The 24,396-nt window shown below is 39.9% G+C and overlaps 1 protein-coding gene across 1 annotated transcript in view; it reads left to right on the top strand.

The window, feature by feature from the left end:
- The window catches only part of SASH1 (SAM and SH3 domain containing 1), a 643,930-nt gene that overhangs the window by 607,466 nt on the left and 12,068 nt on the right, over positions 1–24,396 (top strand). Inside the window, exons 11-17 of the mRNA XM_075267869.1 lie at positions 4,064–4,135; positions 5,194–5,337; positions 8,504–8,639; positions 8,971–9,140; positions 10,127–10,336; positions 11,806–11,956; positions 12,756–12,869. Of these exons, the coding sequence (XP_075123970.1) occupies positions 4,064–4,135; positions 5,194–5,337; positions 8,504–8,639; positions 8,971–9,140; positions 10,127–10,336; positions 11,806–11,956; positions 12,756–12,869 (997 nt within the window). The remainder of the gene's footprint in view (positions 1–4,063; positions 4,136–5,193; positions 5,338–8,503; positions 8,640–8,970; positions 9,141–10,126; positions 10,337–11,805; positions 11,957–12,755; positions 12,870–24,396) is intronic.

Below are 24,396 nucleotides of genomic sequence, written 5' to 3'. Positions count from 1 at the left end.
GCGTTTACATAAACTATTGTACATGTTTAGTATTTTTGAGCATCTCTAGTGTTCCCTACAAAGACAGTTCTATTTAATAGTATGTACCTCTATAAAACATACCTACCTTATACCACATATGGTATGTGCACTGAAGAAGGATCTGTCAGTAGTGGTTGGCTTCTTACGTATTGGTTATAGCTTTGTAGAATTACACAACTTCTGTACTGGTTTAACAATAAACAAGCCTGACAAATCTTATCTCATGGAAAGATGCCTCAAGGCGCACGCTTTACTTCTACTGCATGACAGTGACTCTACTATTGCTATAAAGATTTGATTTTACTGCTTGGCCCTGCCGTACTCCTGTTTGTAATTACTATACCATTTAGTATCTTGCAGCTTCACAAATACCCCATTAGACATCTACTTAGCACAAAAAAGACAGTTTTTACGTTCGCTTAGAATTGCTCAATTTTTTTTTATTACACAATTTCCTCCTGTAAAGTAGGCAGGGAGCCATGCAGTTAGTAGAATGAAATAATTCACTGACTGCAACCTCTGGGACATGGAGAGAGTTCATATTATGTGGAAGTGGTCATTGCTTGTGCCATTTTATTTTCAGACTTCACAGCATGCAAATGGTTGTGTTCATGCCATATATTTTCCAAAGATCCGACATTTTGATTGCATGAGCGTTCCATTTCCATAGATCATTTCATTAACTGTTTCACTCAAAAGAGAAGTCAGCACTGGACTTCCATGTTCAGCACCTAAAGGCTACAATAAGCTCAAACAATCATATCAACGCCATGGAAAACAACATACAGTTTGATATCTAGTAACTATAAATATGTTTTGTATGTAGTTCTTACCTTACCTTATTCATGAGATCAACTTTGGCTTATATTCTTTCATTGTGAAGAGGAATAACCCTGGGGGTGCTGGTTCTCATTAAAGAGATGTGTGACGTCTAACAGGCAATGCTCTATGGGGAAGAATATATGCAAATGAGCTATACTCCAGAAGGAAGAAAATTTAGGAAAGTTGAAATAGTAGAGTAGCTGCTGCCTTCTTAAAAGGGGTGACCAGGATTGAAAATATGGCTTTTTTTTTTTTTTCTCAGGAAGCCACCTCTCCATTGGTAAGATGGCAATGTTAGATTTTAGTCCGAGTCAAATGAGTAGGACTGATCAGCAGCATGGCCATGGGACCAACAGATGTCTTGTCACTTCCTGAGAAGAAGAAAGCATCGTTGTTTTCTAACCCTGGATAACACCTTTTATGTTTTCTGGTCATTTACCAGAAAGTTGTCTATTTTTATTCATCAACTTTTGTCACTTTTTTTCTGAAGACTTAGAGTTGTCATGTAGACCTCAGACCTCCTGTTTCTCGGAGCTGAAGTGTAGACTACAGTTGTTTCTTGGGGCTGAAGTGTAGATTACAGTTGTTTCTCCGAGCTGAAGTCTAGACTACAGTTGTTTCGCGGAGCTGAAGTGTAGACTACAGTTGTTTCGCGGAGCTGAAGTGTAGACTACAGTTGTTTCTTGGAGCTGAAGTGTAGACTACAGTTGTTTCTTGGAGCTGAAGTGTAGACTACAGTTGTTTCTCCGAGCTGAAGTGTAGACTACAGTTGTTTCTCCGAGCTGAAGTGTAGACTACAGTTGTTTCTCCGAGCTGAAGTGTAGACTACAGTTGTTTCTCCGAGCTGAAGTTTAGGCTACAGTTGTTTCTCGGAGCTGAAGTGTAGACTACAGTTGTTTCTCCGAGCTGAAGTGTAGACTACAGTTGTTTCTCGGAGCTGAAGTGTAGACTACAGTTGTTTCTCGGAGCTGAAGTGTAGACTACAGTTGTTTCTTGGAGCTGAAGTTTAGGCTACAGTTGTTTCTCGGAGCTGAAGTGTAGACTACAGTTGTTTCTTGGAGCTGAAGTTTAGGCTACAGTTGTTTCTAGGAGCTGAAGTGTAGACTACAGTTGTGTCTCGGAGCTGAAGTGTAGACTACAGTTGTTTCTCGGAGCTGAAGTGTAGGCTACAGTTTTAGTATTGCTTGGAATCAGCGCCTCACTGATGTGCAAGCTCAAACCTTTAGCCAAGTCCCCCCGCCATATAAAGTAGCTGCACAAATCTGTTTATCTCCCTAGTGTGGTTACAGTCCTTTGTTTTATAAAACTAGGCATATTCTGCTTCCTCCAGCTGCCTTGTATGTTTTCTTTTCACAGAAATGTCTCTAGTGTTGTAGGGAAGGCTGAAGGGTCTTGTTTTCTACTTACTTGGACAAAAGGCCAGCTAAATTGTCCATTTCCTGTGCAAATAGCTACATTTAACAAAGAAGACATATAGGAAACAACACATGGTATACAGGAAAAGGGAAGAATTGAAAGGGCCATGACCAATGATGTGGTGTCTGAGTGTGTGTGTGTGTGTGTGTGTGTATATGTATGTATATATATATGTATATGTATATATATATATATATATATATATATATATATATATATATATATATATATAAACACACATATTCCAGAAAAGATGTGTATTGAGGATTTTGTTTGGTCTTGGTTTCCAGGTGATATAGCCTAAGGCTGGGTTCACATCTCCATTGCAGTCTCCTAGGAGGTTTGCAAGGCTATGGGGTAACCACTGTTTTGGCGGACAGGCTTTGAGTCATTCGGATACCCTGGTGGACCTGAACGACAGAGTGCCCAGCACAAGTGTGAACCTAGCCTAACAAGTTCAGTTTTTTCTGTGTTGCAGAAAAAAAATACATCTGTGCCTTGGAAACTTCACAGCATACGCTAATAGACCAGGGAGGATTACCAACAAAGTTACACCAAAGTTGAAAATGGAATAGCTGTCACTCACCACTGAAATGCTGTGTACAATTGCACATATCGGTGTCTCGCGTGTAATGGCAAAAACACAACCGCAATAATACCTAGTGACGTAATTCAAGGTTTAGTGCTGTACCCCTCTCAGGGCATGTATTCTTCTAATGTGTTGCAATACACATGATGAAATCCTTAAATGAATTTAAAAAAAAACTCCAGCCCCAAAAATCTAACCCTATGGATTTCATTTTTGCCATTCCAATTGATCATTGCCATATAATTTTCGAATGACAGCTGACCAAAATGGACAAAAAGAGAATTTCAGCCCACTTTTGCATTGTGTATGGGCATCTTTAGACATTAGATAGTTGGAGGATGGCATCCAATTTTACTACGTCTCCTCAAAAATCGAATGCCCTTTGGTGAACTTTAGAAAACTGTCAGCTGTAATTGGATCAATCACTATTACTGGGTAATACTTTGTGCTATCTGCTCTAGTGGATGGGTGGGTAGATAGACAGACAGACAGACTGACTTGGAAAACAGCACATCTTGGGCTAATAAAGTCCTTTTCTTTTTTTCTCTCTTTTTCAAGTGTTGACCTGTTTGTTTTTTTTAGCATAGATAGATGTCAATCTCCCCAGTGCTTTTCCCTTGATTATGGGGGTTTCATTGGCTTTTTGTGCCATTGTTTAAATGATGTTTCCTTATGGAACAGCGATAGTTTATCATTTATAAGTATTTGGCCTGCTGACTGATGTGATTATCAATTATATTTGAATATAAATCAATAGCCGGCGTATCTATTTGTCTATTTTCATGTGACATACAGTAATCGGATAAAGTAATGGAGTAGAAGTTCGATCAGGGTTTGTGTAGCGAACAATGAGCCATATGGTTAACACATTAGCACATCCTTCAGAGAGTCTTGACTTGTCTGAGAGATGGGTCTGTAAAACTTTGATGAAGGCTACAAATAATGCCGCCTCTAACCAACAATGTATTAAAAGTGGTTTCTGTGCCTTTATGCTGAAAGCCCTTGATAAAAACCTTATTATATCATTTTGTGAGCATGAATCACTGTGGTGTAACATCAAATACTTCAGCGTTTTATTTTCCTGGTTTCCATTGCTGCACATGTTTTCTGCTAAATGACATTATTTCTCTGACTAACTGAATTCTTCTTTATCTCCATTTTCCCATCTTACTCTTGCTGTCTACTCCCTTCTCTTCTGTTATTCTCAATTCACAGAGGACCTGCAGCTTTGGTGGATTCGACTTAAACAATCGCTCACTACATGTTGGAAATAATGCAGAGACTCTGGTGAGTCCATTGTGCGTCTCCTTATAAACAACTAGTATCTGAAATGATATGTAGAGTATATGTGATATCCTAATATCTATGAAAGTCTCCGACTGTACTTACTCACATGGCAGTGAGCAATGGCGTTATTAAAATGTCCGTAATATGAATTTCAAAGGGTCTATTCACATGTCTATCTACGTCTGTTTTGATGGCCAAAGTTGGTGCATGTTAGTTTTTTTCCCAGCCGTGAAAAACGGCTGTCAAAAAACGGCCATGTAAATAGATACATTGGATTCAATATGACATCAGGACATTGTAGTCCTATCTTTAAATTACTATTGATAAAACAAGGGAGGTCTGCAAACTGCTGTTGATGGATCTTATTTGGCTGAAAACAAGAGGTTAATATAGTTAGTCATCAGTCAGGTGGAACGCTTAGAACAAAAGTGGTAATGACTTTATTATAGGGAAATATTTAAGAGTTGCTCTATATAGTTAGAGGCTAGAACAAGCATAGCCCAAATTAATAAGAGCAAATCTAACAAGTTGACTAAATGCATATGTCTGTTCAGCCATCATATAAATGAATAGAAAGACAATTGCTTACTCTTATAGAGAAGTATTTCCTATAATTGATAGAGACTAGAGAATAGGTAAAACCCTAGAGGTTATAACTTCAACTTTTCGAAAAGTATCCCAGTAATTCTTGAATTAAAAGTATCAATAGTATCGATAGGGTCCTTGAAATGTGACTAGCCATTTAAGGTTGCCACTTTGTAGTGCTCATGTGTTACCAGACTCCCTTTTTCCTCTTAGAAATCTATAAGTAAAGAGATCGATGATCATGACTGAAGGCCCTAGCTGTCTACGAGCTGTTTAATATTAATACCTAATGAATCCAGACATAAATCTAGCATTTTGTAGTCTCCTAATGCTGTATTTCCACCCACAAGTCCTTTGCCTTGCTGTATAAACAATACGATTTAGTTTACTATATCTCTAGTACTCATTTGCTGCCGTCTTAAGCTCCCTCCCTTCCACCTTCTACATGAGATTGACCTGATTTACTCTTGCAGGAGAAAGATGGAGAGTTTATATACAAAGAAGTCATCAAATCCCCCACCACACCAAGGATCTCACTCGGTAAAAAAGTCAAGTCTGTCAAGGAAACCATGAGGAAAAGGATGTCCAAGAAATACACAAGTTCTGTGTCAGAGCAGGTCAGTAGGAAATTTACATTCCTTTCCTGCAAATTGTTTATTGAAATGAAGCGGCTTTAGAAAACAGAAACAATGCAGTGAATTCTGGAGCCCAGCTGTGTCTTAAAGAAAGCAGACGTCCACATACAGCCTTCTCATCTCCCGCACATATGCTACATACCCAAGGATAAAATGTATATTGAGGATGATGACTGGTACCTGGAGCCAGCGAGGGCTCCAATACTGGATAGAACTCTTCCTTGGCCAAAGCATTTAGATAAAATAGAGGAAAAAAAGGAATTTTTCCCTTTGGTGAGGAGAAGCCTAGAGTTTTATCTGTATCCTGTAAGACTGACGCTGGGTTCACACTAGCGCCCGGAGTCCGTTCTGCATGCAGAAGACAGAAAGCTGTCAGACCGGGTCCGGCCGTGAGCGTTTTGAGCTCTCCGCCGCGAAACCGTTTTTTTTTTAAACCGGACACAGAGTACTGCATGTCCGACTCTGTGTCCGATTTTTAAAAAACGGTTTTGTGGCGAAGAGAATAAAATGCTCACCGGTGCTCACGGCCAGACATCTTTCAAACCCATTCAAATGAATGGGTATGAAAGAGTCCTGCAGGATTTCATCTCCTGCTCAATTTTGTGCAGGAAACGGAAACCTACAGAATGGAGACTGGGCGCAGATGTGAACGAGCCCTAAGACTACAATGTAGCCTGTGACTTTTTTTTTTTTTTTACCCAAAGGGAATGAATGAAGATGCACTGTACTTATATGTACATCAATGTCTGTTAACACATTTGGGTTATGTACTAAGTAGCAGACTAGACAGAAGTCATTGGACTTATTGCACGAAGCTGTTCTATAAAAAAGAGCAGAATTTACAAATGGTTTCTAAACTCGATATCCCTGAACAAACAATGATATGTTGTGAGGATTAAGTACAAGCAGTGACGTGTTTCATTTACATACAGAATGAAAAGATGCTTTAATCTCTTTCTAAATGACTGTAACTACAAGGTTAGTGGGACATAACTTCATAGATTCTGTGCAAATGCTGCCCTCTAGCTGTACCTGACTGTATTACAACCAGGCATAAAAGCATAGACTACTTATTATGCACATGTACCTTATGGATTAAAAGTGTACAGAGTAAAAGAATCCATAATGCCTGAACAAACACACTTCATGTTTCATTTTCTAACCTGTAAAAAAAAAAATAAATTCTGGACTATAGGTTATGTTTTAATACTTGAGGCCTAGCAAAATGTATCCTGTCACTTGAGATAAAGTATAAGAACGCAGCACTTGGCCTCAATACAGGTATAGTACTTGTATAGTGCTATCATTATTATTGGTGCTGGGAAGATCCATTCCATACTACGCCTTACTGAGAGCTGGCTAGAATTTGGCCTTTGCCGTATAATATCATTGGATACATAAAACTAGTGTCTGATCATATCCGCCGTTGAACACCTGAACAAAAAGAAACTTGAAGTGTCATTGACATCATTTCTTCATGAGAGGAGACAAATGAGCCGCATACTACACCAAGCTGACAGTGCTTTACTCCGCTAATCCTACAGATATGTCATTTTGTCACATTCACACTGAATGCCCTGCATCGATGCCAGGGGGTGTCGCTGCTGTTTTTGACTGTGTCTTTGAAGTTAGTATACACATGTCCGTCTTAAAAACAAAAATGGCAGGTTTTGTATGTATTAAAATAGTTCTTTCTTCACATCAACCCATTTCAGTGTTGCTTATTAGAAATGAATCAGGCGCACATGGAAGTAAGGGAATCCTTCTTACAACGGTGCACAAATCTTAAAGGTCCAAGAGCCTTTTTATTGTCCTAATGGTTAGGGGGCTGCACGGATTGATATTGTACATTCTGATATCCCCTCTTTCTTGAATGACAGGTATTAGGACATAGAAGATTTTATAATTTTTCTGTCAGGAACCACCCAGTGCTACTTGTAGGTTATTCTGGGATAAAAAGAGGGGGTTACATTTCTTAGTGAGCCATCTATCCTCAGTAAGGCAGCGGACAGTAAATACTTATATGAGAACATGGGCATCTTGACTCACGTACCAAGCAAAGGATTGAATAGGTTTTGTCTGATTTCTATGACATGATAACTGATGTATTGCTGCGTCATCATTTGCACTACGGAAACTATATTGTGCTGAATGTTTTCAATTTTGGGATGTGGTCAGTAAAAAATAAATTTCTGAAGCCGTTGACAGTAAGTGACGCATAGCAATTGTTCTGTACCATATTGTAAATGATTTCTACTGAAGGCCACAAACCAAAACCCTTCTGCCGAAAAGCAGTAAGAGCTAGGAAGCCTGCCTAGCATTGGTGCCCCGTGATCGGCTGACACACAGAGGGGTTATTTGGGTTCAGAGATCACGTTGTGATGTCTCTTTTCCAGCTGAGTTGCTACTGTAGGCATTAAATACATTTGCTGCTGGCCTTGCAAAATGCAAATTATAGGTTTCATTTGTCTAGTTTTATGACCGGTTGCGAGTTCCATGTACTTGGCCTGTCTGAACTCTTCTTGGCGTCGCTGGAAAGACAAGTTGCTGCTTCTGCACACAGTAATTTTCCTATGTGACTTTCTATTGGTTGTGAGCCTGTAGTCTTGTTGTGATTGTTCCATGCTTGGTCATTTGGAGGGGTCGTGTTCTAGGACATAAAAGCCACCTAAAAAGTCCTCCAAAGCAGCAATGTGTTGCTATGTGAAAGCTATAACTATAGTCCAATTATAATGAAGCCAGAAGCAAGTAACATTCCTGACATTTTCAAGACATCCCATGATTCCTTGGTAAAACTCATGATTCAGATGTGACGGATGAGATCAGGATTTTATATGGCTAAGAAGACTAAATGTATGTGTTCTTTATCAAATGAGAGAAGCATGGACAGCACACAAACCAAAAATACATCTGTGTGAATGAGGCCAAAGCTGTATTTTACAATTAGTAGCTACTATATAGTTACAGCAGCTTCCTAAAATGAAGAGTTGTGGTTCAGCTGAGAACATTAAAGCACTTATTTCTTTACACTATTCACTTCACTTATCCTGTGCATATAACATTTTATTTTGAAGATGTTGACTTATGTGGATAACAACTTACAAGCTTGATTCCTTTTTACATGTCCATATTAAAATATGTTTTTCAGGACTCCAGCATCGATGGAATACCCGGTTCACCTGAATCTCCTTTGCCCCCTACAAGCACACTTGAAAAGCCAAAACTAAAAGCAGGTGGCTCAGTGGAAAGTCTCCGGAGCTCCTTGAGTGGTCAGAGTTCAATGAGTAAGAACCATATACTGCCTTATCATTTAGACTCCCCTATTTCTGAGCATATCAATAAAGCGTATAGTATACAGTGAACAGAATGTCAGTAGAGAGACAGAATGTGCTTGCAGATGTTTCTATCCATGTCTTCTTAATTGTTGTCTTCTGTCGTTTAACTTCCTTTCCATCTTCATTTAGTAGCAGCACTATATTTTTATGGTACAAGACCTGCGTAATATTCTCATTACCTTGTCTAACTGCACAAGCCGGCAGTTTTCATTGTACAGAATGCAGCTAAGCGACACTCAGACAGATCTTACTTCTAATTGTGGTACATTTACTTTGTAAGGTGGTCAGACTGTAAGCACCACAGACTCCTCAGCAAGCAACAGAGAGAGTGTCAAGTCTGAAGACGGCGATGATGAAGAGCTCCCATATAGAGGTCCGTTCTGTGGCCGAGCTAGAGTGCACACGGACTTCACCCCCAGTCCCTACGATTCAGATTCTCTCAAACTTAAGGTTTGTGAACACGATATAGGCAATGCAGTACATTTTTTTTTAAAAAAAGCTAGAAATGTTGCTGAACACTTTTTAAAGGGAATGTTCATGATAACTTTATATTTTATTCTATAATGAATAGGCAGCCAATGTAACGACTGGCACAGACCAGAGGCATCGCTGTAGCGTCTAGCCTGATAGATGAGCCTGGCCGCTGCATTCAGAATGGATTGTAGAGGGGAGAGTTTAGTGAGGGGAAGACCGATTAGTAAGGAGTTACAGTAGTCAAGGCGAGAATGAATCAGAGAGACAATAAGTGTCTTTAGTGTATCTCTGGTGAAGAAAGGGCGTATACTGGAGATATTTTTGAGGTGGAGGTAACATGAACGTGCGAGTGATTCAATATGAGGGGTGAAGGAAAGGTCTGCGTCAAACATGACTCCGAGGCAGCGGGCATGCTGCCTAGGAGTTATATTAAGGCCTGAGACTACAATGGATATATCAGGAACAGATCTATTAGATGGTGGAAACAGTAGTAGCTCAGTCTTAGAGAGATTTAGTTTCAGATAGAGCGAGGACATGATATTAGAGACAGCAGAAAGACAGTCACTGGTGTTCTGTATGAGTGTAGCGGTATAATTGGGTGTCATCAGCATAAAGATGGTACCGGAAGCCAAATCTGGCGATTGGTTTGTCCAATGATGATTTAAATAGGTAGGTTATAAGTAGGTTACAATAACAACAATACTCACCACCTCAATCCCCTGCCTCTGATGGTCCCTGTCAGGGATTGGCAGCATCAGTCTTGAGGATGGCTATGACATCATCCGTGTAGTACAAGTAAATAGAAACCACCTGGGGACCCCTGGGAGCGGGAGGGAATTAAACGGGTGGGGGGGGGGGGTGATTGTAATTTGAACGACTTTCTTGCTATTGGATTATTTTTTCTTTAAATCTTGTACAACCACTTTAACCTAAAACTGTCTTTTTTTTTATCTTTTCTACAGAAAGGAGACATTATTGAAATTATAAGCAAACCTCCAATGGGAACCTGGATGGGCCTTTTAAACAATAAGGTTGGCACATTCAAGTTTATATATGTGGATGTGATCAATGAAGTTGAAGAAAAGCCTAAACGTCCAACAAGAAGGCGCCGCAAGGGAAGACCACCAAAGCCCAAATCTGTAGAGGAGCTCTTAGACCGCATTAATCTCAAGGTTAGACTCAAAGTTACACTAAATGCCTTAAATCTCTGCCAACAATGAATTTAATAATAATTAGAATAGTTATGTATAGCATACATTATATTATATATTATTATAGTTCTGACTATGCCAGTGTAAAGGGAGTCTTTAAAGGAATTCAAAGAAGCAATTCTATAAATATATGTAATTCTTTTTTTTAACTACATTTAATCTGAGACAGACATAATAGAGGTTATAGGTATAAAACAAGATTTATACAATAATGGTTTCACCTGAGTATTAAAACCAGCAAGCATGAAATCAATTGCGTATAGTACAAAGTGTGTATAATGGAATAGCTGAGCAGCCTCCATTACAATCTGATTATTTATTATTATTAATCCTTGCATATGGATTTTGTGAGGATATGAGTTTGTTGTAGAGCACTGCAGAGAATGTCTCACATCGCTGAAAAATAATCCTGACACACAGACAACTTCTTAGAGGAAAGACCGTTCAGTGAAAGTCCAGCGACACTATTATTATACGGCTCAGTAATATGGTGATCATGGGCAATATTCACCTTTATATAGTGCAATAGTTTACTGATCTGAGTAGTAGAAATCTTCCGTGTAATGTTACATTAGGTTTTGCTTTTAAACAGACTTCCCTTTATAAAACGTAATCTGGATTATGGCTTTCCTGGCCTGATACATGGCGGTAATGAGCTAATAAATCACTGGTTTAGTAATAGTGTATTGCAGTGCACAGCAAGGTATCCCCTGCTCAAGCCATATTTATGAACACATCCATACTGCCAACATCCTAGCAGGATCATTTCTATATTCAGACATCACTGACATAGATGGCTTCTACCCACTGAAGATGGCATTGTTCTCTGAGAGTAATGCACGCTGCCACGGCTCCTGTTGTGGTTTGTCCAGCAAGGGCTGTATGTGACTGTACATGTCATATGCCAGGGTTCATTCTGTACATGGTGAAATGAACCCTTTCATGTTAAAAATAGCAGATGGTCAGCAGCGTGTAGTCAAGGGGGGGATTCTTTGGAGGAGGCTTTGGTAAAAAAGGGGACATAAGGAGCACAACAGGAGATGGGAATGATGGGACACTTGTGTGCACAGACATGTTGTGAACAAGTCATCATGACAGTCTGGGTCCAGATAAAGAAGGAAAAGGAAATGTATATGCTGCTATAAAGTATGGAGGGGATGCAGCTAATTGTTGGAAGGATAAGTTGCGTAAGGCGACTAAATCTGAGCTTTTTGCATCAGGGCCCATGAGCCTTTAGTAGCACCCCCAGCTGTCCGTCACACAGCAACGCCATACTTCTTGAGAAGTTGTGCCTTGTAGACAGTCTGGCCGGTGTATTTACAGATTTTCATGTTTAACATCTGAAGGACAATGTACAAGATAACATGTCTCTTGTTTTTCTATATTTCCATCTATTAGAACCGAGCTAAAGGTCTGTATTTGCTTTGTAGGAGCACATGCCAACCTTTCTTTTCAATGGATATGAAGATTTAGACACTTTTAAGCTGCTGGAAGAGGAAGATTTGGACGAATTAAACATACAAAATCCAGAACACAAAGCAGTCCTGCTGACAGCTATTGAACTCTTACAGGAATATGACAGTAAGATTTATTTATTTTTTTTAATATTTGAAATTAATATTTTTATTATATTATTATAAAAATTACACCTAATTGATGAGCTAAGTATTGATAAAAGGGATGCTACAATACAGAAAATAGGCTTAAATTCTTCATTAAAACCATGGGAGAGAGACAAATATTCACTTCATATCAGGAGAGCCGAGGTGAATGTAGAAAGGCTGCTTCTAGGTGGTGGTTGTGTTGTCTGGCAGACAAGCTGCCGTTCAGACCAGCCAAAATCAGTACCCCAGGAGGATTGGTGGGATTATCAGCCACATCATGTGGACCTGTTACCATAGACAATCTGGAGAAGATACAAATGAAAAGACAAGTGGGTGCTGAAAAATAAGTTTTTGGGACACCCTTGAACCTTGTTATAAAGAATGCTCCAACAGAATCATGCGTTGACTTCTATTATAGCTCTCAACTTTTGTCTCTATCGGTAACACCCACATACCTCATCTTCACATCTTGTTCAGTTCTGTTCTAAGCTCTGTTCACACTCTTGGCTAAAGTATTTATAGTAGATGGATATGATGTAACTGATCCTGACAGATCTTACTGATTTATAAAGGGTCCGTCACGTTTCCATATAAAATACACTATACAGGACATTAGAGAATTGCAAAAACTGATGAGTAATAAGAACCTAAGAAGAACATGAAGCCATGACTGTAGAAACACTAGTGGTTGTATTGAAACAGAATACGTACCATTATGCATTGATCCCCACCGTAATATAAACATTAATGGTTGCCATATTTTCTGATTTTCACAGGTAACAGTGATCACTCTGGATCTCAGGAAAAACTGCTCACAGAGGGCGAGAATAGAGGTGGATGTTCTCCTCGGGACTCTGGCTGCTATGAGATCAATGAAAACATTGAGCATGGTAATGGCATGAAGTAGACATGGGCCAACATCATGCTGACTCACATTGCACACCATTTATACTGGCCAGCATGTGTAGCTTTGCATAGACAATCTGTGGACAACACAGGAAACTAATGTTAATTTATTGTCCATAGCTGATACTGGCCAGTATGTACATGACTGAATCCTGTGGACCTTTGTGTGCATCTTGGAGTATGCTCGTGCATCTTTTAACACGGATCACCATGCTTGGCTTCTCATTTCCTCTGTATCCTGTGTGTTGTCACTGACATTTTCTGGCTGCGTCATTTTCATTGCATTATCATCCTCCCCGTTACACTAACCAGAGGACAGACTCCATTAACGCTTGCAAACCTATCCTGCAAATCTGGGCTTTAGGACGACTTAACATTGTTGTGTAACATACTTACCTGGTTATTTTCATTACCTCAGAAGTATCTTTGGCTTTTAATATTTCAACGGAAACACATTTTGGGCCAATTACAAGATGAATTATTTGTCCAAAATGACAAAAAAAAAAAATCTGATGTATTAGTTTTTCCAGGTTTGTGATACTGATGATCTATCCTTATGACAGGTCATCAATATCATCAGACCAGTGGGAGTCTGACACAGAGGACCCCACTGATCAGCTATTTGAAGAGACATCTGTATTCGGGTGGGCAGTGTGGCCTGTTCACTACTTACGTTAGATTCACATCTGCGTTCAAGTTTATTTTCAAGGGGCCCATTTGGGGACTCCCTGAACAGAAACCTAATCCACTTAAAAAAGCAGTTTCTGCAGGAAAAGGGCAGAAAATGTGGAGAGAAAAGTGCTGCTTCTGTCTACATTTTTAAAGCGGAATAGGGAACACAATCCCCAGGCAGAGACTGGGCGCAGGTGCGAACCTAGCCTTACCGAATACAGAACTGTTTATTGTATAGAGGCTTCGCTTGATATTGCAGCTCAGCCCCATTCACTTGCATGCAAACAAGCCATTTGACAAATGAATGTGGTATCAATGATCTGTGAAACAGAAGCCACTTCAGGGAACTGATCAGATATTGATGCATATTTAGGTGTAAACAAATTTTTATTAATTTTTCAAAGAAGTTAAACGAAACAACAATAACACAATAATGCAGAGTAATGTTGATGCATATTTAACACCTGAAAACCCCTTTAAACCCTTCTGACATGTCTATAAAGCAGATAAAAACCCCTTTAACTTTGTGAGAATACAAGGAATAAAGCAAAAGAAAGCACAGGTCTTCTTTCATACTATAAACTAACCTAGAGACTGTACAGCATAAGAAAGTTTACATGTCCGATACCAGGAAGAGGTTCTTTTCTCTGCCTGGCTTTTATAGAATGAGTGTAAAATCTGATTATTTTTAGTGTATTCCTCTGTATGTTATGATGTGGCATATGTGCCATAAAACACACAGAATGACAATACAGATGGCTGACTGCAGATCCATGATATAACATTTCTAATATTGCCTTCATAAATAAAGGCCAAGAAGCAAATAATGCCATCTGTATCCTGAGTGTGCGAGCCATCCATGGGAAAATGTAATTATAGCTTGGATTGTTAAGTATGGTTTGGTTTACAGGTCTTATGTCATTGTAAACCGGGTATCCTGGTAGACACAAAGGCTTGTGGACATAAACCTCAATATCCACCATTTTATCCAAAGCATTTGGGGAATATCAGTCAAAGGAAAACTCCATGTGACTTATCATTGATATATTGAGTGTGCACAAGGCGTCTGTCTCTCCATCTCTTGAACATATGAAGATTGGACTATTGCCTGATATATTGTGCATTTGTATAGTACATGGATTCCTTTTCACATAGTCAGATTTCGGAATGGCCAAATTAGATCCTTTGTTTCATCCATACATATTTTTTTTTCCAAAAAACTAAATCTATTACAGCGGAAGACAATAGTAAAGCTTTCCAGTTTTTGTACTGGGATCATTGGTTGACCGGTACAGACCAAAAATACTGCCACGTAAATGCTTCCAAAAAACAGCACCGAATGACATCAGTGCTGACCACAACTATGCCCATCTACATGCTTACATATAAAATACTCATACAGAGTTAGGTGTCATTTTAATGCAACAGAACTACTTTATATTCAGTGTTACAATAGAGGAACTGGTTTTAATGGCAGATATGTGGACAGTATTGTAAATTGTAAGATTTTAACGCTGTAAATATAACCTTTGATGTGTAAATAGAGGCATATAAAAGACTTATTTTCATGACAAATGACGAAGGAATGTGAACATAAGTTCTATAAGTTGTAATAAAGAGTTCTGTTTGTATAACACCTCTGCTTGCTTCTTTGACTTCCATAGTCCTAACCCATTGCATTTCTATCTGCTGCTTCCATTATTCATATTACAGTATACACATGCTACCATTAATACTATTAATACACATTGTATGAAATGCTTCTCATATTGCTGCATGCATCATTTATAGACACAGCACTTTATAACATCGGGTGGTTGCGTATTATATCTTATCAGAAACACTCGGAGCAAGAGAATCTGTGTTCATGCTCTCATATAACATGTCTTTACTCCATGCATGAAAACTGTTTAGAAAGTTTTACTTGTGCGCAAAGTTTCCCTGAAATAGATGGAGGATATTCAATGAATTCATTCAAACATGTCGCAGAACCCAAAATGACCCCATTATTGTCCATCAGTCCCAACCTATGATTAACATATAAAAAGGCAATCTTTACTATATCCCTGTAAAAAAAAACAAAAAACATTAAGAACGTATTTGATCTAAGATGGCAGTACTTCCCAGAATATATCCGGTCTCAGATTCTATGGGGAGAATCCTTGCACCAGTGTTAATGGCTTCTCCGCCTGGTGCACAACCATGCCAGCCATGGGCTAGTAAAGATTTGTGGTATAATTCAGGCCAGTTTTCTGGCATGAGTTATAGTCCATCTGGTGGACTGGGGCATCTCCGCCCTGAACCACCCAGATTCACACCCCATTCTGCCCACTGTGTAAAACAACTGGCAAGCAGAGCACAAAGTAGAGATGCGATTCGGTAAGAGATGCACCAAAACATGTCCCAAGTTTCCTCCAGGATTCTCACATAATAGTAAATGAGGGCCAATATATTTAAAATTCCAAGCTCTAGTGCCCTGCCGAAATGTTTCAGCACTACCGTGACGTCTTCTGGGTATTGGGACTGAAAATAGGATATACTGTGTTCTGAGAAGGACTCCAGACACTTCCAGGGCAGTTACTCTGAGTTGCATTTTAAATGGTATGAGTTGCTCAAATATATTTAGCTATCTCAGATCCAATGGGTTGTTAATAAGGTTTATAATAGGATATAATTAAGATAGGTTAGATGGACAATTATGGGGTCATTTTGCCTTGTTCAACTTTGACCTGTAACAACCAGGTGTCTTTTTTTTCAGGGCATGATATAAAACGTAAGACTTAATCTATTTGGTTGCTATGCTATTTTTACAGGTTTTTTTTTTTTACTTTTTATTTGTTTATTTTTCAAATGAAAACTATGATAGTACATAACAGATAAAGTTGTTATAGCTCATACAGTAGAATATGCAGTATTCCCATGTCATAGTCAGGCTTATAGCTAAAGCTAACTGAAGTGTTTTACTAGTGGAGTAACTAAAGTCTTGTGGACCCCGATGCAATCCTTTGTCCGGGGCCCCCTACCTTATCCCTACATCAAGTTCTTGATAGTGATGGTTACCGGTGCTAAGAAGTTTAATCAACATTAGTGTGGTTAGAGTCATCTGTGGGTCTCCTTGGCTTATGGCCCAGATGGAAGCTGCAATCTAAATACTGATACCATTGCCTATTGGGCCCCCTAAGGCTCCTCGGCCCTGGTGTGACTGCAGCCCCTCACGTTATGCCCCTGTGTTTTACCCAATGTATTGCTTTATCTATCTTGATCTTTTTGCAGGATACAACTATATTTCTCTTATTGTTTCTAGCTGGTTGCATAGGTTACAGTATACTTATACATAAATAGAGATGAGCAAGTACTATTCGATCGAGTAGGTATTCAATCAAATACTACAGTATTCGAAATATTTGTACTTGATCGAATACTACTAGCTATTCGCAGTAAATATTCGATTCAGAGCCAGCATTGATTGGCCGAATGCTGTACACTGACCAATCAACGCTGGTCAATTCATTGCTATGAGAAAAAGTCAGCTCCCTCGTAATAGCAAGCTGCCAGCTCTCCCGACTAGCAAGGACGAGCTTGCTGCAGAACCAGCGTTGAATTGCCGCAGGCTCGTCTTTGCTAGTCAGGAGAGCTGGCAGCTTGTGGTTATGAGGGAGCTTTACTTTTTATCAGTGCAATTGCAAGCGCTGCACAGTTAAAGCGCACGGACCCCATCGACTATAATGGGGCCCGTGCGCTTTAACTGCACAGCCCTCCTCCTAAACACTCTCCTCCTGCTACTCGTGGACTTGGTGACTCTCCTTTGGTCGAATAGTGGTTTCCCCTGAAACAAGCATTTTTCCCCATAGACTATAATAGGATTCGATATTCGATCGAGTAATCAAATATTGAGGCTCTACTCGAAACGAATCTAGAATATTTCACTGTTTGCTCATCTCTTTGCATAAACTATCCAAAGTAAGTACAGACCCTATAACTCACTGTGGCGTGCCCCGCCAGTATAGTCAACAAGTATTGTTCATTAGGAAGGAAATAAAGAAAAGGGGAGTGAAGATGGTGGTAATATAATAAATAAAACTTAACCTTGATTAAAATATAGTAGAATTGTATGCAACTTGACTATAAACACAGAGATGGTAATCCCATACTAATAATGGAAGATAGCAGTGTATTGTACCACAACGTGATAGGCCCAAGACTAAGAGAGCATTCACACGGAGTAAACGCACGTGTATTTTTGCAAAATACACATGTAAAAATACATGTGTAAAAACTCCCATTGACTTCAATGATATTTTTTACACGTGTAAAAATACACCTGTAATAATACGCCTGTAAAATGTCATTGAAGTCAATGGGTCTTATTTTTACACGTGTATTTTGCAAAAATACACGCGCGTTTACTCTGTTTGAAGGCTCCCTAATACTCAAATGAGTAGGTAGTTGCCAAATGTACTAAAAGTCTGTCCTAATAGAAACTGATCAATGGATACACCACTACTGTCCAGAAAACATAACAGTGTTAGGCAAATAGGAAGAAACAAAGAGATGCAATGTTTAGCACACACAAAGTATCTCACTGCTGCCAAATGTAAACCTAGTATGGCTATGGCACATATGAGCAGGCATTTACTATTCACATGATACAAGAGATACCTGTATCTATCAGTGGAGTTGTAAGTGAAGCTATAGACTAGACCTGGTAAAATATAAAGCCACAAGACAGCATAGACTGTATACAAGTCGCTATGTCTATGTAGCTCCAGACTAATCCTAAATGATTGCAGCACTGCCATAGCAATAGACACTACAAGCAGGGGAGTATAATTTAGGACTGGACCTGAAATGAAATGCGCTGATGAGGAAGCTGTAACAGCATATACCATTATGTATGCACTGGAGCTGGAATAATGAATAATGTGGTGCTGCGCTGTGTCTGTCGCATCAGCTAAACTAGCAACACGGACTAGCAAGAGCAATAATCCATGGCAGCAATGATTAAAGGGATTCTACTATTGTGATTTTACAATTTTAACTAACCCTACACTCAACTAGCCTTTAGCAAGGCTATTGTAGGCATACCTTTTATTGGCGGATTGTCGCAGACATTTGACTGAAAAAATTTGGAATATTGTTATGCAAATTAGCCTTCTCTGAGCATACAAACATGATATGAAGGCGGCATGGAGCAGTGAAGAAATAAAGAAGACACAGAGGAAGATTTATTATTGCTCTTCACCAATTTTTGGACATTACAAATAAAAGATTGTGGCAGTTGACATCCTTATACTGCTCTAGCCACTTGCTGTATAGGGGCGTATTGACAGCAATCGACCAATCTTTCCCAAAGTAATGTATAATAGAGAGCCAACCAACAGCTTCTTATGGAATATAGGCTTTAGATTTGCATTATAAAGACCCCTTGTGTTTAGCCTAGAATTCAGACATTGCTGAACTAAGACCACCCAATGTGCACATAAAAACATCACCTATTGCCCAGGTTACAAGGCTTGAGTATCTGACTGATGGCTTTTGATACCGTCACGATTTAAGGTGGTGTTTGTACATTTTATTTTTATCTTCCCAGAATACTCAAGCACTGAAGATGGCCGGTATACACCAAAGTGGCATTAGGGCATATCAAAGAACTAAATAGATCCCCACATTTCTAATATGTCTAGCATGCAGTGGCGTAACTACCGCCATAGCAGCAGAGGCAGCTGCCACAGGGCCCGGGACATTAGGGGCCCGGTGACATCCGCTACCGCTGCTATCATTATACTCGGGGATCCTGCCAGGCCTCCTTCCTAGTTGTCTGACGTCACATGAACCCGGCCTGCATCCTGGGTCATGAGACATCCGACGTCATTGCAGAAGGACAACAGCGGAGGCCGACAGTGTAGGAGCCGGGGGACAGGTAAGAAACAGTAGTTTTTTTATGTTTTTATTCCCCCGGGTCTCCGATTATTATACTCTGGGGTCTGAAAAGACCCCAGAGTATAATAATTGTTTATGGGTGGCCACAGTGGGACATAATACTGTGTGCAGGGGCCACTATGGGGAATAATTCTGTGTGCAGGGGCCACTATGGGGAATAATTCTGTGTGCAGGGGCCACTATGGGGGATAATACTGTGTGTAGGGGCCACTATGGGGGATAATACTGTGTGCAGGAGCCACTATGGGGGATAATAGAGCGCACAGGAATGTGTGGGAGGGGGTCGGTCGGGAGGGGGGGGGATGTCAAAAGTTCGCCACGGGGCCCCGCCATTTCTAGTTACTAGAGATGAGCGAACAGTGTTCTATCGAACACATGTTCGATCGGATATCAGGCTGTTCGATGTGTTCGAATCGAACATCACGTGGCAAACTCCAAAAAAATTCGATTCCCCTCCCACCTTCCCTGGCGCTTTTTTTGCACCAATAACAGTGCAGGGGAGGTGGGACAGGAACTACGACACCAGAGGCATCGAAAAAAATCGGAAAAAGTCATTGGCTGCCGAAATCAGGTGACCTCCATTTTAGACGAATAGTGGATTTCAAATCCGGGTCATATGAGAATGTGAACTTTGTGACTAAGAGACAGGGATTGCTGTACAGGCAGGGATAGCTAGGGATAACCTTTATTTAGGTAGGAATGTTATTAAAAATAACTTTTTGGGGCTCTATCGGGTGTGTAATTGTGATTTTTGTGACATAAACTTTTTCCAATAGGAATGCATTGGACAGCGCTGATTGGCCAGAGTACGGAACTCGACCAATCAGCGCTGGCTCTGCTGGAGGAGGCGGAGTCTAAGATCACTCCACACCAGTCTCCATTCAGGTCCGACCTTAGACTCCGCCTCCTCCGGCAGAGCCAGCGCTGATTGGCCGAAGGCTGGCCAATGCATTCCTATGCGAATGCAGAGACTTAGCAGTGCTGAGCCAGTTCTGCTCAACTACACATCTGATGCACACTCGGCTCTGCTACATCTGATGCACACTCGGCTCTGCTGCATCAGATGCACTAGAACCCCTGTGCAAACTCAGCTCACGCTAATAGAATGCATTGGCCAGCGCTGATTGGCCAATGCATTCTATTAGCCCGATGAAGTAGAGCTGAATGTGTGTGCTAAGCACACACATTCAGCTCTACTTCATCGGGCTAATAGAATGCATTGGCCAGCGCTGATTGGCCAGAGTACAGAATTCGACCAATCAGCGCTGGCTCTGCCAGAGGAGGCGGAGTCTAAGGTCGGACCTGAATGGAGACTGGTGTGGAGCGATCTTAGACTCCTCCTCCTCCAGCAGAGCCAGCGCTGATCGGTCGAATTCCGTACTCTGGCCAATCAGCGCTGGCCAATGCATTTCTATGGGGAAAAGTTAGCTTGCGAAAATCGCAAGCTGACAGGGATTTCCATGAAATAAAGTGACTTTTATGCCCCCAGACATGCTTCCCCTGCTGTTCCAGTGTCATTCCAGGGTGTTGGTATCATTTCCTGGGGTGTCATAGTGGACTTGGTGACCCTCCAGACACAGATTTGGGTTTCCCCCTTAACGAGTATATGTTCCCCATAGACTATAATGGGGTTCGAAACCCGTTCGAACACTCGAACAGTGAGCGGCTGTTCGAATCGAATTTCGAACCTCGAACATTTTAGTGTTCCCTCATCTCTACTAGTTACGCCACTGCTAGCATGTGCTATTTGTTATAGTCTTTTCTAGTTAGAAGCTATAGTTGTGTAAGGTATAAACTCATGACCGTCAGAATATTATAGTAACCACAGCATTGACTTTGTAGGAGCTGCGAAAAATTAGCAAATTTGCACCTTGATATGATACCCAGTCCTTCCATGCATCGTCTGTGTTTGCAGCCTACATTAGCAGGATTTCCATAGTCTCTACTGTGGACTGGATTTATTAGCATTTTATACATAAAAATAATTTATCATTTTGAAATATGTTTTAGACTTTAATTAATTGCACAAAAATATCAAAGAACCCCCCCATCCCCCGCCTTAAAGGTACTCTCCGCCAGAAGCCGACTTATTTCATCCTCTCCATTTGTTTTGAAGATGAAAGAAGCCGAATGGTTTTCTCTTAAAAGAAAGCGATGGTATCTATTAAAGAGAAATCTTCTAGGGAAGAATTATTAGTTTGATTTCCTTTTATTCAGAGTTTCTATATGTATGGATACAACAGACAGAATCCTATAAAAGGAATGGCGTATCTGTCTGCTTTATACTCAGGATGGCGAACATCCAAGTACACAAATGGGATTTTCCCTTCTCTGAAAAGTTCTATTTCCTTTTAGTCGAAATGAGATTTAGGTAAAGTATAAAACAAGTGGCATGAATTACAAAGCTTACCAATATGTACGCTCCAGTTGGCACTATTTACGGGACATAGTGATTGGCATTGATTTAGTTGGTTGTACTGATTGCACACTAATATGTTGGCATTATTACTTGAGCACTATATGTTTGTATTGTTTGTCATTCTGTATGGCAGTAGTATTGGGGCACATAGGCTAATCGCACTGTACAGGTACATGAAGTATGGTATGCTACTAGGATGTGAACAACTAGATTAGACTTATTTATGTACTGTTTAGCAGTATGTAGCTTTTGAATGTTACTATTTTTTGGGAATTATACTACATAGTAACAGGTGAAGGCTGAAGCCCCACATTGTAAAAATGTATTGTTTGGTTCTGCTTTTCACTACGTTGGACCTTACCTGAGGGTCCATTCACACAGAGTTTTTTGGTGAGGATTTTGGCGCTGAATCCGTGTCAGAATCCACGTGGTAAAAATGCCTCCCCATAGAGTTCTATGGCTTCCGCTAGCTTTTTTTTTGCCACTAGTGGAAAAATAGCTTCCTTCAGGCGGATTCCGCCTGCAAAAAACAATGCAGTCAATGGGAGGCGAAAATTTGCAAAAAGTAAGAGTAAACTATAAGAGAGATTGGGCATGGCGTGTGCTGTTTATACCAAGCCTGTAATACATATAATGCCACTTTATAGTTTATATATAGAATATTATTTCAGATTATTAAGGTGTATCATGTATGTTTCCTATATACATTTGATGAATTAAAAATGACAACAGCTCTGAAAGAATAAGGATAAATTCACTTGCAGCGGATTTGTTGCAGGGATAGCAGAAATCTCTATACCTGAAAACAGCCACATTCAGATGAATTGATTTTCAGTTGCAGAAATTTCTGCAACAAATCTGCAGTTTGTGAATGTAGCCTTATCCAGACTGCAGCTCAGGACCCGCACATGTTCCAGAGCAGTTTCTGAATATTAGATCTATGATATTATATAAAGGGACGGGATTTCTTCAACCTTTTATTAACACTTAATGCAGACACAATTCATAAACCCTGCCTGTCCTTCAATAACAGCCAGGATTGCAAATGTATTCATTTTTACTTTGACCAACCTAAGTCCAGCTGGTTAATATATCAGAGCAGCATGTTAATGGTGGACGACAGGTGCTGCTTGTTGTGTTTGGAGCAGCCCCAGCTATCCCTTGGCTGGTGAGAAGATTAGTCATTCTGACCACCAGGAGAGGTTGTTTCTACATCACATCTTGGCACTGTAAAGTCTGCATATGTTTTTGTGACAAGACCTCTTAATAATGCAGGATGGAGACCTTCAGTACTTACTGAGACTAGTGTCGCTCAGAAGGACTCTCTACTATAACATACTGATTCTGGGTCAACGAAAGGGAAAGACTGGAAAAGTGACTTCATCTAGATATAGGAGCAATGATAATTCTTTATTCAGTTTACATAATTTGTAGTAAAACTTCTTACAAATCCCATACATTCCACAGAATTGTTCTATAGATCCTTCTACCACTGTATGTTGTCCATAGGGCCAGGTTTCCAATTTCTGCATTACCATAGAACCCTCCGATGCCGAGCTTACTGTAGCTGCCACTTTTTGGCTAGCTAAAACTACTTTATGGCTCCTTGCCAGATTCTTTTTCCATCTTTGCATGTTATCTGTCTGCAGTGCAGCAGATGGGGGAAAGGGTTACTCAGACGCAGACTGGCGTCCTTGCAGGTTTCCATAATTCCTCAGGGTTCTTAGCTAAGATTTATTTCTGTTGTCGTACTAAGGTCAATGTTCTGTTAAAGATCAGACCTAACAACAGAGTATAAATCAACACATATTTTTTTATGCATTTTCTTTGTAAAAAAAAAAAAAAAAAAAAAAGTGTTATTAAGAAATAAAATATTTCATCAAAATAATTCACAGCATAAAATATTACAATAACAGCATATGCATCCAGTCTTACACCAGAGAGGCGCTTTATCTGTTGCCATAACTGCCTGGGATCATTGATGATTTTCAATCCCAATTACAGAGTTGGTTATAGTCAAAAGTAGCGTTCAATGAAAATAATGATCAAATGTTTGAAGGTATTGTAGTGCTTTTACGAGAGTCGTCACTCCATCACTATTTATATTGCACAGCATCTGTTTTATAATCATCATGTGATGTTATTACAGCCAGTTATAATAGTACACAGCTGCTATAAAACAGATGTCGTGTGATGCGAATACTGAAGTACCCCAAACAGTATTGTATGCTCCACAGTGGCCTTCACACAGTATAATATGCTCCCCACAATGGTCCCACACAGTATAAAATACTCCCAAGAGCCCCACTAGAGGCACTTCAGGTGAGCCCCCAAAAATTCAACAAATATTTGTTGGTTTCTAAAGACAGAGGAGGGCAGAACCTAAGAGGCTCAAAATTTTCATAGCTAAGTTGTCTGCGATTTTACAATTACTTCTTACAGGGCATTGTACAAGTCTCCACCTCAAAGATAAATGCAGT

The sequence above is a fragment of the Leptodactylus fuscus genome, chromosome 3 (assembly GCF_031893055.1).
Source record: "Leptodactylus fuscus isolate aLepFus1 chromosome 3, aLepFus1.hap2, whole genome shotgun sequence".
Lineage (NCBI taxonomy): Eukaryota > Metazoa > Chordata > Amphibia > Anura > Leptodactylidae > Leptodactylus > Leptodactylus fuscus.
The sequence above is the reverse complement of the archived record's forward strand: the minus strand, read 5'-3'. Positions and strand labels throughout refer to the sequence as shown.